The sequence below is a fragment of the Eschrichtius robustus genome, chromosome 4 (genome assembly GCF_028021215.1).
Source record: "Eschrichtius robustus isolate mEscRob2 chromosome 4, mEscRob2.pri, whole genome shotgun sequence".
Classification (NCBI taxonomy): Eukaryota; Metazoa; Chordata; class Mammalia; order Artiodactyla; family Eschrichtiidae; genus Eschrichtius; species Eschrichtius robustus.
Window position 1 is genome coordinate 55,549,779 of NC_090827.1, and position 15,010 is coordinate 55,564,788.

At 34.3% G+C, this 15,010-nt stretch overlaps 1 protein-coding gene across 2 annotated transcripts in view; it reads right to left on the reverse strand.

Moving 5' to 3' along the window:
• Positions 1-2,833: 2,833 nt before the first annotated feature.
• The window catches only part of CFAP299 (cilia and flagella associated protein 299), a 612,278-nt gene continuing 600,101 nt past the window's right edge, over positions 2,834-15,010 (reverse strand). For both annotated transcript variants that reach the window (XM_068542122.1, XM_068542121.1), the window contains exon 6: positions 2,834-3,041. In XM_068542122.1, the coding sequence (XP_068398223.1) occupies positions 2,946-3,041 (96 nt within the window). In that variant the 3' untranslated portion in view covers positions 2,834-2,945. The remainder of the gene's footprint in view (positions 3,042-15,010) is intronic.

Consider the following 15,010-nt stretch of genomic DNA (forward strand, 5'->3'; position numbering starts at 1 on the left):
CCTTGCTGTGCACAGCAAGTTCCATTGTTATTGCTTGGCGTTTCTTAGCAGTACCAGCTACATCACCACTGCTTTTACGCTTCCTTCTGGACATCCTGGGCTTGAAATAAAGATACTGTACTACTGTACTCTATACAGTTCTGTACAGTAAAGTACACAAAAGCACAACCACGTGTAGAGGATGCACACATATGACAATGTACGCCAGACATGTGAACCAACTTACGTGATTGGAGATGTGAACGTAATTTCACATCTTTGAAAGTTTGCAACTTGAAGGTTCGTATGTAGGGAACTTACTGTTTATGGTTACAAAGGGGAAAGGAACGGGGAGGGGAGGGATAAATTAGGAGTATGGAATTAACAGATGCAAACTACTATACATGAAATAGATCAGCAATAGGATTTACCGTATAGCACAGGGAATTTTACTCAATATATTGTAATAACCTATAATGGAAAATAATATGAAAAGTATATAACTGAATCACTTTGCTGTACACCTGAAACTAATGCAACATTGAAAATCAACTATACTTCAATAAAAAAAAGAAAAAATATCTAAATTAGATCAGCTGAGAGGCAGATCCTAAAAAAAGGGATTAAGAGAAATTTAAATCTTGATAGAAGTTACTTTTATTTAAAAATAAAATAAAATGTGATATTTGAATAGTTAATTCAGACTATTTTAAATTGAAATTTTATAAATTTGTGAACTATATTGAAACTTTAAGAGAACATGAATCATTACAATTTTAATTTATTAAATTTATGACAGCTATTTAAATGTGTACGAAAGCTTATTTGTTACTTGGAAATTTGAAATCATTAGAAAATTGAATATAATGAAGTTCATAAATAAATTTAAAATGTTTAAAGGAATTTAGTTAACTGAACTATAGAAGAAATAAAAACGATTGCTAAAATTTCATCAAATCTATAGATAGAACAAACTAATTTGTGTACATAATTAAAATATAAGTAGAGTTTTGAATTGATAAATATAATAAATCAAATATTTATTTTATTTCAGAAACAATCTCAGACTTACAGAAAAGCTGCAAGTACAGCACAAATAATTTTTCCCCGTAAAATTTTATAAATAATTTGCTGACATGATGCCCTTTGACTCCCAAATGCTTTAGTGTAATTTCCTACAATCAAGGACATTTTCTAATATAACCACAACATAATCATCAAAATCAGGACATAAACATTTTTATACTACTACCATCTAATCTTCAGAAATCATTCAATTTTCACCAGTTGTCCCCAAATTCCCTTTATACAGTACGGATGAAACTCAGAGTCTTGTGTTGCATTTGATTACCATGTCTCTCTAGTCTCACTCAATCTGGGACAATTTCTCAGTCTTCTACTTTGATGATCTTGACACTTTTGAAGATGTCAAGCCAGTTATTTTGTTTAATGTCCTTGGATTTGGGTTTGTCTGTGTTTTCTCTTGATTAGATTCAGGTTATGCAACTTTGGCAGGATTATTACAAAAGGGATGCTGAGTTCCTCTGTTGCATCTTATTTGGTGGGGAACAAATTCAGTTCACCTCATTACTAATCATATTCTCTTTGATCACTTATGAAAGTGGTGTCTTTCAGGCTTTTCCATTGTTCCCTCTGTAATTAATAAGTATTTTATGTGAGATACAATGTAAATATCCCATTCCTCATCAATTACTCATTTACATAGATCAGTATAGACTCATGGTTTCCTATTTTACGCCTGTTGTTATCACTATTTATTTTGATGCTCAAACTGTCCCAGATTTGGCCAGTGGGAACCCTTTCAAGGTAGATTCTGTGTCCTTTTGATAAGTCCCCTTCATTTTTCCAGAACTGCTTTGCTTTCTGGCACAGAAAGAGATTCCAGACTTTTATTTTCCCTGCCTCAGCCCTGGAATCAGTCATTTTTCTAAGGATCCCTTCTTCCCTTTGGCAGAAAATGGTGTTGAGAAACTAAGATCTGGGTGCTAGGTGTGCTCACTGATATTGGGTGCTGCTGTTCCAAGGCCTTCTCAGTGGATGGAGCATTGGAATATGCAGACATACACACATTAACATATATTCTGTACCTGTTGTATATATTGAAAATGATGAGATCACACCAATATATCCAATTCTAATTTAACACCACTCTACTCACCTAGACTGAGATCTGACACCTCTTGCCAGACCATCACCTCCACCATGAATACAGCCTTCTCACCCCATTGTAACTGGGGAATTCCTGCTCTGGGATCTCCCACCCCCATACCCACACTGAGCAGACTTCTACCTGGGCATATTAGGAAAACGTGTTCTTCACTCTTCTGAGGTTCTCATTTCTCTAAAATCTTCTGGTTTCCTTTAGATTTCATTTTCTCAGCTTTATTGTCATGGGGTTCATATTGTCCAGGCACATAAACATATCAATCATTTTATACATCATCTCATGGGATATTTCAGATTATATTTACTCATGCAGTGCTACTAAAAACCTTGTATTTATATTTCCTTATGCCTGTCTTCCAGTGATTTCGGGAGATAGCACTGCCATGTGGTATAAGGCTTGGCCTGCTATATTTGGCAATAGTAGGACCTAGAACATTTTTGGAACATTTGGAAAAATGTGGAAAATCTGAGGTACAAAAGAAGTCACTAATTACTATATCTTTGAAGTAGCAACAGGATTTTCTCCCATGAACTATTGCAATCAGCTTCAGTGTTTAGGGGAAAAAAAATTTAGAAAAACCTCAAATCAGATTAAGAAGTTATTTGTACCACAAAACAAATAGTCAAGATCATGATTTTCTTTCTAATTTCTTTATCAACTTTTATTATTCTGATTTGCCTTATAGCTACAGGACTCATTTATTATTCTAATTTGCTTCTGGTTATAGGAGTCATTTAAATTTAGCAAACCATTAGGAAACCATCTAACATGTTGGTAGTTAAGTCTTTCTTCTGGAAACATGGTCAAAAATGACAGCTTGTATGTACAGCTCTGTCTGGATAGGGGTTCTAGTAGAGTTGTCACCTGGTTGAGCCTAAAATACATAAATCATATCGTTAATCAGTCCAGTCCATGCAAATAATTAGCATTAAATGAATTTTCTTCGTGCTTCAATGTTGTAGCAAACAGAACTAAGAAGGCTGTTGCCATGGAGATATGTTTGTGTTTCCCCCCAGATTCTTTTTCTCAGGAACAGTAATAATTCCAATCAGGAGCTTTGAGGCCCTGGGTTGTGACATTACTGAAAATATCTAGGATCAAAGCAGTGTTCCCCAGGTTCATGCTTGTCTAGACTCTGCTGAACCCCATGGATCACTAACTCTGCAAAGTTCCCAGGGAAGGGTTTTGTAAACACATGTGATTGCAGGGTAATAAGTCAAAAAGCATGCTATCTTGATTTCAAGTTTGTCAAATAAAAATATCTCAAGTTTGGAATTGGTTCAGACTAGTGGAACTAACTACCTGTCCCTGGTGGGTTTCATAAAAAACTTCTTATCAGTTTAAAAACTATTTGATCTACTTTTTTTCCCCTTTGTATTGTAATCTGTGAAAAAAGGTTTGGTCCTTTTGCCTTTATTCACGATAGTCTGTCATGCTTACAGGCTCCTAGGGAACGCCTATGGGGGCAAGCATTCACTAATGTGGTACTGGTAAGAGAGAAAACAGATGTTAAACGAGTCAGATGGTATCTACAATTGCAAAATATTAGTCATTGGGCCTTTTCTATATTTGAAGTACAAAAGAATGATGTTACTCGCTCTCTCTCCTTTTCTTGTAGGAAGAGATGATAAGAAATTTAGATCTGGGACTAGAGAGAAGCTTTGATATTGCCTCTTCCCCATAGTATTCATTTTCTTACACTAGTGAGAAAGAATATATTTGACCCATCTTTGGTTAAATAGAGTTTGTAAAGTTGTAAAGATTTTGAAATGGGTAAAACAAAAAGAGTGGGTGTCTCGAGTGGCTTACCCGTCCACATTTTTGCTCCATTTTACAAATCTTTAAGTTGGAGAAAACTGATAATAATGCAATATATTCTTGTCTACAAAGATGCAAATTAATTGCGCCCAGTGGCATGCAATTGATTATTGCCCTGTATTGGGACCTGCTTTGTACCAACTTGTAAATTAATTTTATTTAACTTTGTTGAGCCTCTGTTTCTTTACATATTTTCCTTTTCGCTATTTTTGCATTTTGTTTGTGTTTTTGGAACTTTTACAATGAATAAATTATTCCCCATTGGTGACAACAATGATTCGAAATTTGATTTTACGTCTTAACCTTAGTGATCTCTGTAAATAGATTAATAGATCACCGAGATTTATTCTTTCTTGAGGGAGAGATAACAGAGAATCTGATTTGTTAGCATTTTTTCTTTATTTGTTTACTTGTCTACTTTGAAGAAATTAAGAATCCCATGTGCATCAGGAAAGAGGCCAACTCTTTGATATGTGGACTGGTAACTTCTTTGCGTTTACTTCTGAACTGTGGCTAATGTTTAGATTTGAAGCTATAAGTTCCCTACATGTTTGTGTGTATATATGCTTAGAATTCAGAAAGGCCTTTACATCTTTATGTGAGTATATAATATTTTCCTATCTTTGGAGGAATTCATAAATTAGATTTAAAAGTCTCCTAAATTAAAGAAACTGTTCTGATTGGCCTATAGAGTTCTTATACAAATAAGTTCTTATGTAAGTCAAATATTTATAAAATTCCAGGAAAATATGGAAATTAAAGTTTGGATACTTTAAATGTGCTATCCTTAAAAAGTTATTCTCACAGAAATGTTTAAACAACTTAAAGTCATATAATTGAGATAAATATTTGGTAAATCAGACTACTGTAATAATTTTGGTTTAATGCAAACAGCTTGTCCTCTGATTTATCAATGCTAGGTATAACATAAGCATATACATTTTATTCTACTGTACTTGGGTTTATTTTTTTAAACTTATTGAGATATACTGGTCAAATAAGCTAACGTTACTCTGACACAATCTTTAAGATAATGAGAAATGTAAGTCTGTATTCAACAAAATCAAATCATTATTCTGACAACTTTATGTCAACAGTAATTTTGTTTTTTACTATGTCAGCTTGAATATAATTCCCCAGATCTTTAAGTAACATAAAAACTTAGATGGCTATTAGGTTGAATTACATAATGAATATTCATATGATATCCAGATAGTTTCTAATTATGATAGAATACTGAAAATTTGATGCCTAATTATTAGGCATAATTTTAAGTTTACATACTTTGCTTATATCCAATGGAAAGTTCCTATCTTGGGTCATGTTAATGAACTGTTCATTTTGTCTCTTTAAAAAGATCTGTGTGTGGCTGTACAAAGATGTAATATAAACTTTGCTTGTCTGTTAAAATGCTTTTGGGAGAGAGACAGTACTTAGTTATCCACCTCTAGCTTTCTCTGTGAAATAGAAGTTACTTTGGTTAAAAATCACAATTAATATGAATGGTTGAGACTACATCATAAGCAATAGGGACAGACTAATACCACTGTCTCTTTGCTTTTGTGTTTCAAAGAGAAAGTAGTTATATCCTATAGTGGAGGCTTTATAACAGTATATAGTAGTAATTATACATATCTATATACACATATAACACATTTATATATAACTTATACATTTATATATTTATAATTTATATATTTATAAATATAATTTATATAATTTTTATATATTTATAATTTATTCATGTTTATATATATAAAATCACTATTATAGGAACTTCCCTGGTGGCACAGTGGATAAGAATCTGCCCGCCAATTCAGGGAACACGGGTTCGATCCTTGGTCCGGGAAGATCCCACATGCCGCGGAACAACTAAACCCGTACACCACAACTACTGAGCCTGTGCTCTAGAGCCCACATGCCACAACTACTGAGCCCACGTGCCACAACTACTGAAGCCTGTGCTCCTAGAGCCTGTGCTCTGCAACAAGAGAAGCCACCACAAGGAGAAGCCTGCGCACGGCAACGAAGAGTAGCCCCCGCTCGCCGCAACTAGAGAAAGCCCATGAGCAGCAACGAAGACCCAACGCAGCCAAAAATAAATAAAATTAAATCTTTAAAAAAAAAAATCACTGCTATACACTGTTATAATTATACACAATATATATTAAACATAACTATATAATGTATATATAGTAGTGCTTTTCAGGCTTTTCTTTTTTTCTCTTTTGTTCTATCTCAGAACCTCTGTAAAATCTTGGGACTTACTGAAGAACACAAAGAACTTTTACGTGGATTATAACTGTCAATATTTACCATACTGGAAGTGGAAATTGAGCAAATTTAAAATACTGATTCATTTGATCATAGCTATGATGAATATAATTGAAATGTTGACAGAAATAACATCTTACTATCAATATAAAAATTATTTTGAGTTCATGGATCTCCTGAGAATTGCTGTGATATGAAAAAGCAAAATGAAGGACAAAATTTGGAAGTAAATTTTCCTTTCCTTGGTTTATAGTACTTGAGTCTGAATAGAAGTGATGAAATGTGCTAAAATTTTAGTTAAGTTTGCCCTGTCTTGATGGACTTGATTACTGGCTAATTCCTTTGCCTACTATAAAGTCTTTTCTTTTCTTTTCTTTTTTTAAACCTTCTGTGTAATCTGTCTAGGTAGCTAATTGTGTCTTACAAGAATAATTTTCTGTGTTTATGATGAATTTATTACATCCTTGATTGTTTAAGAAAAAGAAAAAATAAGAAACAAATAAAAGAAAGCAAAGAACAAAAATTCCTCACTTATAAAGAGCTAAGGTTCTTTACAATCATGTTAGTGTAATGTTTATTTTTTAATGTTTTATTGTCTTAAATGTTTAATTAGTTAACTCAGTATTATTTTTTGTAGCACCCTGATCCTATCTTAATCAAGTGTCCAAATATCTTCTGACAATTTTTTTTCCTGATTTTTGACTTTCCATAATTGGATCCTAAGTATAGAAAAATTAAATAAATCCTTCCATATATATTTTACACCAGAAACTATATTTGTGATTTCCCAGAGGGCCCCTGGAAAAATCACAGATTTATTTTTTCACCTTTGAAAAGAGGTGCCAGAAAGAATTAGATTTTTCTGTAGAATTCTGTGGGAAGAGTTGTTAAATCAGAAGAGATGCTCAGCCTTGCCGAGGTTAGATTTGTATAGGTATAATGTTATTAACATAAATATTTCAGATATTTTGTGTGCTTTTTGGGAAGTCCCTGGAGTTATGTCATTGCCCTTGCTGTCTTATAATATGGCTTTACCTTCAGGGAAAACACTGATTGCAGCTCTTAGGAATATTTCCATCAGGTTTTGTTATATTTAGCAGAGCTCTGGTGGTACTGAGCCTGATGATATTAGACAACCGTAGTATAATGTTATCTGTCATAATTTCAGCTCTTGTTTTTAAAGATACAAATGTTTAGGTCTTACTGCAGACTTACTAAACCTCTTACTTGATGTTCCTGGTATAAACAATTATATCTCAGTATTATTTTATGTCATATCTCAATAGTTTTTCCTCTATAAAATTATTTTCATCCATTTTTCTGAATCAAATATAGCACTCACAAACTTCTTTTAAAATAAATTTAATCATTATCCTTAGATGGTTTGTCATATTTTTTTTTGTGGGGGGGCAGGGAATGGCTTTATCATCTTTGTCTTGCATGCCACAGAAAGCACTAACCATTTTTTTTTCTGCATTATTCTTATTATGAACCCTCATCAGACTGTTCACATTTGAAAATTATTAGTAATAAATCACTCAGCCATTTTAAGTCCCTATCACCTACAGATGGTATTGTTTTACTCTGATGCTTCCTCGAAGTCTCTCTTATAGTTACAGGTGAGAATCTGTGTCTTCAATTAAGAAGAAAAGTCTCAGAATATTGTAGAAAAGAACTATACCAGGTACTTCAATTATTGATACTTCAAAGCTGAGCTGACATAGATTAGACAACATCCAAACTGCACCGCCGATGGACTGAGTCAGGATTTCCAGGTCCTGTTTTGGCCAAACGAGAGGACTGCATAAGACAGCTAACCAAAGATCCAGTGGAGCAGGAATCAATTATAATAAGACTGAATGAACTAATAAGAGAAATTATACTGTGGCTATTTGTCTGGAATATTTTTGATATTCTTTTAATGTTCTATTTTCAGATATATAAGAACTACCCTATCTCTCTCTTGTTAAGCAATGTGTAACCCATTGCAATTTAGTAAAGTCTGCTTTTGTAAACTGAAATGAAACTTCTTTTTTTTTTTTTTAAAAGAGTGGTTGCTTGAGGATAAACAGCTAGTTTTTTTTTTTTAATTAATTAATTAATGGCTGTGTTGGGTCTTCGTTTCTGTGCAAGGGCTTTCTATAGTTGTGGCAAGTGGGGGCCACTCTCCATCACGGTGCGCGGGCCTCTATCGCGGCCTCTCTTGTTGCGGAGCACAGGCTCCAGACGCGCAGGCTCAGTAGTTGTGGCTCACGGGCCCAGCTGTTCCGCGGCATGTGGGATCTTCCCAGACCAGGGCTCGAACCCGTGTCCCCTGCATTGGCAGGCAGATTCTCAACCACTGCGCCACCAGGGAAGCCCCAAAATGAAACATTTTTAAATGATATCTGATTCCCACTTACTCTTCCAGGATTCAGAAATTTATATTACGTCTCCTTACTTTCCATGGCCATTTAGTTATTTGCATAGGTTCAATAACGCTCTGTCATCTATAATTGCACATAATATAATTGCACAAATTATAAAATCAGGGCCTTGACTAGAATGTCATACTTGAAAATAATGCTTATTTAATCAGGTAGAAACAGCCACTCTTTTCAGGGATTAAGTTTGACTTTACTTATGGAAGCAATGCCTACGAAGCCCTGGCCTATTTCTTGGCTTAAAAAGTCCAAGAATATTATATATTCTGTGTAACTAACTTTAAAATATTTGGGAGACCTAGTGAAGAGAGGAATTTACCCAAATTTACAGGTATTTCAGGTGAAATATGGTAGAGAGCATTCCTTGGGCTTGGTTTCCTAGCCTCAGGTCAACAAATAATAGAGGTTTTTAAAAATCCAATTTGAGAGTTCTTATGAAAATTTCCAAGCACAGTTTAATTTAGTATTTGTTCAAAACTGTATGGATTTAGAGTTTACATGGGCAACTTAAGGTGTGCAATATGGTAAGATAAAATTTTTACTTCACCTATGTAAAAAATCAGTCAACTCTAATGAGACCAGCTTTATTTTATAAGAATAATCTTTCTTTGAAATCATTATGATAAAAAGAGGGGAGGAGACTGTCAGGGAAAATTGTGAGAGACTGTGAAAGGGCAAAAAACAAATGGTGACTATCTTGACTACTCACTAATTTAGGTTTTCTCATCTTTGATTGATACTACAACTCTGTAAGTTGTAGAAATCTGATAATAATGCAAATACTTCTTTTCTGTATAAATGCAAAGCAGTTGTGTTTGCTGGACTGCAACTGATTTTTGCACGGATTTTGATAGAACAGTTTTGCATCTAGTTGTAAATTCATTTCAGAATTTCTTTTTCCCTTTATATGTGTCTGCTCTGAATTCTTCTTGGAATCCATAGTAACATCTACCAGTTCCTCATTAATTAATGAGTTAAAAATCTTTGATACATGCTCATTTTATATCTATATCCTTAATGATAGATAACAAGAATGCTAGAAATAATCTCACATATACAACAACAACAACAAGCAATGCAGTTGGTTGAGAAAATTCTGCACTTAGAAAACCCTGACTCCAAGTTCATAGCACTGTAAGGAGTTGCTAAAAGACTTCTGCCTGAAGTCACTACTAGGTCCCAGGAGAGATGGGGACTCCAAGCCAAATATAAAATATGAGTAAAACAAGACCTGGGATAAGATCATTGGTTATAAATTACTGAAAAAGAATAACTGACCAAACAAAGTAAAAAGACTCTAAACTTACTCTACAAAATCTGAGAAAAGTTATAGAGTTAAATGTATAAAGGAAACCATAAACCAATCTACAAGAAAATATCATTAAATACTTGCCCATTCTTAGTATGGGAATCTTTTTAAACATAGAAACATGGGAAGAAATCAGAAAGGGGAATCAATAGTTTGGACTATATAAAATTTAAAATTTGTATGCCAAAAATATTATAAATGTGAAAAGATAGATATCTAAATTGGAATGTGTCACGAAGAACTATGAAAGCCAAAGATTTTCTACCTTTCATACTTTAAATTTAATGAAAAAAAAAAAAACCCTACTAAAACTCCATAGAAAAGTGTGTAGAGGGCAATATACTAACATGCATGTGAAAGAAATGTTCATCCCTGATAATAATTGAAAATGAAAATCAAAGTGACCCTCAATTAATCTGAACTATAAAATTAACAAAGCTTCAAAAGTATGCAAAATAAATAGAGCATGGTTTGGGGGCAGTCTTAAAGAGTTCAGGTATAATTGTAAATTGATATGGGTTAACTGCCAAGTGATTTGACAGTATCTCTCTAAAGCTTTACAATGTATGTATCTTTTGACTAAGCAATTTCCTTTTTAGGAGTCCATCTTAAAGAAAAAAAATCAGAAACTTGGTTATAGAGAATTGTTATTTAAACCTAGGGAGAAAAACAGAAACCAACCTAGATGTCCATCAGTGGGAAATTCTTATATAAATGATGAGTATTTTATAGGGTAGAATATTGTTTTACAGCTTGCTTTTTCCATTTAATAATGTAAATAAACATCTATCCATACTAGCACATCACCTTCAATAAGTATAGCTTTAACTCATTTTTAAAGCTGCTTCATACTATTTCACTGTGATGATGTATCATAATTTATTTAATCATTGCCCAGTCATGGACATATGGATTATATCCAGTTTTTAACTATTCCAATAAAAAATGAACTTCCTTTAGAACTTTCATTTTTTTCTAAGTTGATACACCACCAGGAAACAATATCTATTCAATAGCACATTAAACACGTTCTCTCATTTAATCAGCACAACAACCTTGTGTAAAATGGTTGTTTTTTTACAGATTTAACAGATGAGAAAACCGAGGTAGAGAAGTGCTCCGAAGGGGTTAAGTAATTTGCCCTAATCACGAAGCGAATAAGATCTATTTAACTCCAATTCATTTGACCTATTGCCCCTCTTAAACAGCTTTTCCCTGCCTGAGTCCTGGTGGTTATTCCCCACTTTCCCACTTGTCCTGTTGTTCTTCTAGCCCCTTTCAATTGATCCCAGGCATTTTGGAGAGCCCTTAGGTCTTCAGTTCTCAAGTGGAATTCATTAAGAGACTTACACAGGTCTTGTGAATATCCTAAAATATTATTATATTACTCTGTGTGTGGTCCCATGTGTGCATTTTCTTTTCTGAGCAAATCCATAAAATGTATCAGATTGTTAAAATAAGTTGTGTTTCCCAAAAGGTTAAGAACCTGTTCTCTGGAGAGCAGCCTCACATGCTTGTTAAGGTAGGGTTCTGGGTTACCAAGTTGGGGCTGCCATTTGTTTGTTTCTTTTATTGTGTTTTTTACTCTTGCTTCAGCTATTTGAGGCTATGTGTATCACCAAGGCCACCAATATTTATGCTGAAGACATCCCAAGCAGCAATAACCATTTAGAAGTTATCAACGTGAGATTTTTCTCTCTTGCCAATGGACTTGATCACTATTCATGCTAGTGTGTTCCATGTTCCAATATATTTCAATATCCCTCAACCTGCTTTAGGATTTCAGTGACACAGAAACGGTAAGCATCTGCTGGGGTGGTGAATCGTTAAGGAGCTGACTACATGTTCAACTGCTGAGACCCAGAAGAAATCATGCTCTCTTTGAATTAGAAATGATCCATTAACTGTGGTCTTGCACCAACAATGACTCCACCCCTGACTCTGTGTTTCTGGTGCCTGCTTCTCTGTCATTAGTTATCAGTCTTTGAAATCATGAAGGAAACAATTATTTTGTTCTTATTTAATCCTTTCATTTAGCCAAGAAACTAACCTTCCACTCTTTCCTTCCTTGTCCTGATCTGTGACAAATTTTGCAAAAAAGTGAGCAAGAAGTGGGGCTAAAGCTCTCTTCCTCAAATTTCTCCATTCTCATTTCTGTTTTGATCTGTTTTACCATTGGCATAATGTTTGATTAGGCTGTCCTAGTCGGAGGCTTAAAACAGCAATTTTCCTTTGTCATGTATGTTTTATTGAAATATGTACTTTTCTTTTCACAGCAGATATTCAACTTGGACGGTGAAGGGTTATCATTCATACTTTCATTACTAAGCATTGATATATATATATATAATAATTTTAAATTATATATTTAATTTTTTTCTTTCCTCCAGCTCACCTTTTCTGTGCTACACCTTATATATGAGTTCATATATTGGACACTGAACAACAATGTGCTTATCTCTAGGGGTTGTTGCATAATACTGCATAAAAATTAAAATCAGTTTTCCAGGTCGAGAAGAGGTCATCGCATTTAAGTTTTAGGAGTTTTAATTCATAAAAGCCAAGCTCTGTTGTGTAATTTTTAATGTATTCCTCAAGGCCATTGATTTTAGCAGTTAGTTGAGTAAATACTTAATTTATATGTGGTGGACTTTCAGTTCAGGTATACCAGGTATACCAGGTATACCAGGTATACCAGGTGATTGCCCAGGGGAGAAAAGCTTCTTAGTATGCGGGTGTTTTAGGGCTATAATCAACCAAACATTCAGTAATTTGGGCAGCAAAACCAGAAAGTTGGCAAGGCCTCAGCGTTACTTAATAACTGTGACTGTGTCACAGTTAAAAAGCAACTTTTACAAGAGCCCTCTGAGGAAAATCCAGGAGCCAAAAAAGTGGCGCTGGCGATTCAGTAAGTGTCCCCTGCCCCGTTAATTCAAGTTTGCGTGGAGTTGAGGGAACGCTGCTGGAGACTTTGAAGAAATCATAGCTTCTCTTAAACCTATTCTAGTCAATATGGGTTCTTTTAAAAACTATCCAGTAGGAAATATACCTGGGCCTTGTAAAAAGACAGACTGTAAAACTGAGGACCTTCAGTGAGGGTGGAGCTTCAAGAGAATAAATTCGAACCATCTGTGGAAAGGATGTAGGAATGTTATGGGCCACCATTTTGAGAAGAGAAACTTCAGCCTGTGACAAGCTCCAGATGATTTTAACATAGTCATTGAACTGGGAGGCAGCACTAGGAGGCAGTTAACACCTTTTCTACTAATAGTAGCAAGTGTTTGGGTGGGGCGTTGCTTGGGAGGAACGGAACAGAGGAGAGAGGAGCTGTGAGGAGGTATTGCTGGAATCGTCCTCTAAATTCAGCAGACAGACAAACAAGCAAAACCCCCCAAAACAAAAACATATGTTTTCATTAGTAGAAGTTATTTTTAATTTTAAACCTTGTTCACCTAGATATTGTTTTGCTCATAGAAAAAGGAAGTAAAATTTGGCTTTTTGATTTTTTGTGTCTTTTTGCATCTGTATCATATACAATAATGACTATACATTCATTTTAAAAAATAATAAAATACCAAGAACCTAACACAGCGCCATTGCCCTGGACACCTAGAATCAGCACTCCAAAGTTCAGCAAAGGACCCCCAGGGTTAACTCACCTACCAAGGACAGAAAAGCACCAGAGTCAATTACTCTGGCAATTTTCAACTCTTTAAAGATAGCATTAACTCTACATATGTTTCAAATGTCTAAGATCCTAAAATATTTTAAAGTTAACTTCAAAATTTTCCAGGATATTTTTAGCCCTCCTATTCATTTCTTTAGCAAATATTTAATATTCAGTTTATTCATTCCACAGATGTTTACTAAGCACCTGCCATATGCTAGCACTAGAGACCGGAAAGGGTTTCTGCCCTACGTTTCAGTTTATGCTTTATAAGTCTCTGTCATGTATGTTTCATATAAGCCTCTGGGCAAACCTACCTGACAAAATGCTTCTTGATGAGGCCATGACAGCAGGAATGAGTACCATCACCCTCATGCTATAATGATCCAAGTAAGTAAGGAAAAATAGCAGCGATTTATCAGTGGAAGCATCTACTGCGGTCATTCATATTACTGTGGAGGTTATCCAGAAGCCTTTGGTGTACGGTTTGTACCTTGTAGTCAGTTTGTGCAGTCTCAGGAATGTGTAATTTAGACTAATTAAAATTAAGACTGTTGACTTAAAAGATGTTTTAGAGGAATGAAGTTTGATTACCTTACGGACATATGGTAAGGTGAAACAATAGCTAATAATATATCACTATGCAAAGCAGTATATATCAAATCCAGCTAATCTTTAAGCTCACCTGAGGAGACATTTAAAAATACTCCTGGGCATATATCTGGAGAAAACCATAATTCAAAAAGATATATGCACCCCAATGTTCACTGCAGCACTATTTACAATAGTCAAGACATGGAAGCAACCTAAATATCCACTGGCTGATGAATGGATAAAGAAGATGTGGTATATATATACAATGGAATACTATTCAGCCATAAAAAAGAATGAAATATTGCCATTTGCAGCAACATGGATGGACTTAGAGATTATCATACTAAGTGAAATAAGTCAGACAGAAGACAAATATCATATGATATCACTTATATCTGGAATCTAAAAAAATGATACAAATGCACTTATTTACAAAACAGAAATAGACTCACAGACATAGAAAACAAACCTATGGTTACCAAAGGGGACAGGTAGGGTGGGGCATAAATAAGGAATTTGGGAGTAACATATACACACTACTACAAATAAAACAGATAAACAACAAGGACCTACTGTATAACAAAGAGAACTATACTCAATGTTTTGTAATGACCTATATGGGAAAAGAATCTGAAAAAGAAAAAAAATATATAAATGTAGAACTGAATCACTTTTCTATACACCTGAAACTAACACAACATTGTAAATCAACTATACTCTAATAAAATAAAATATTAAAAAAATACAAATTCCTGGGC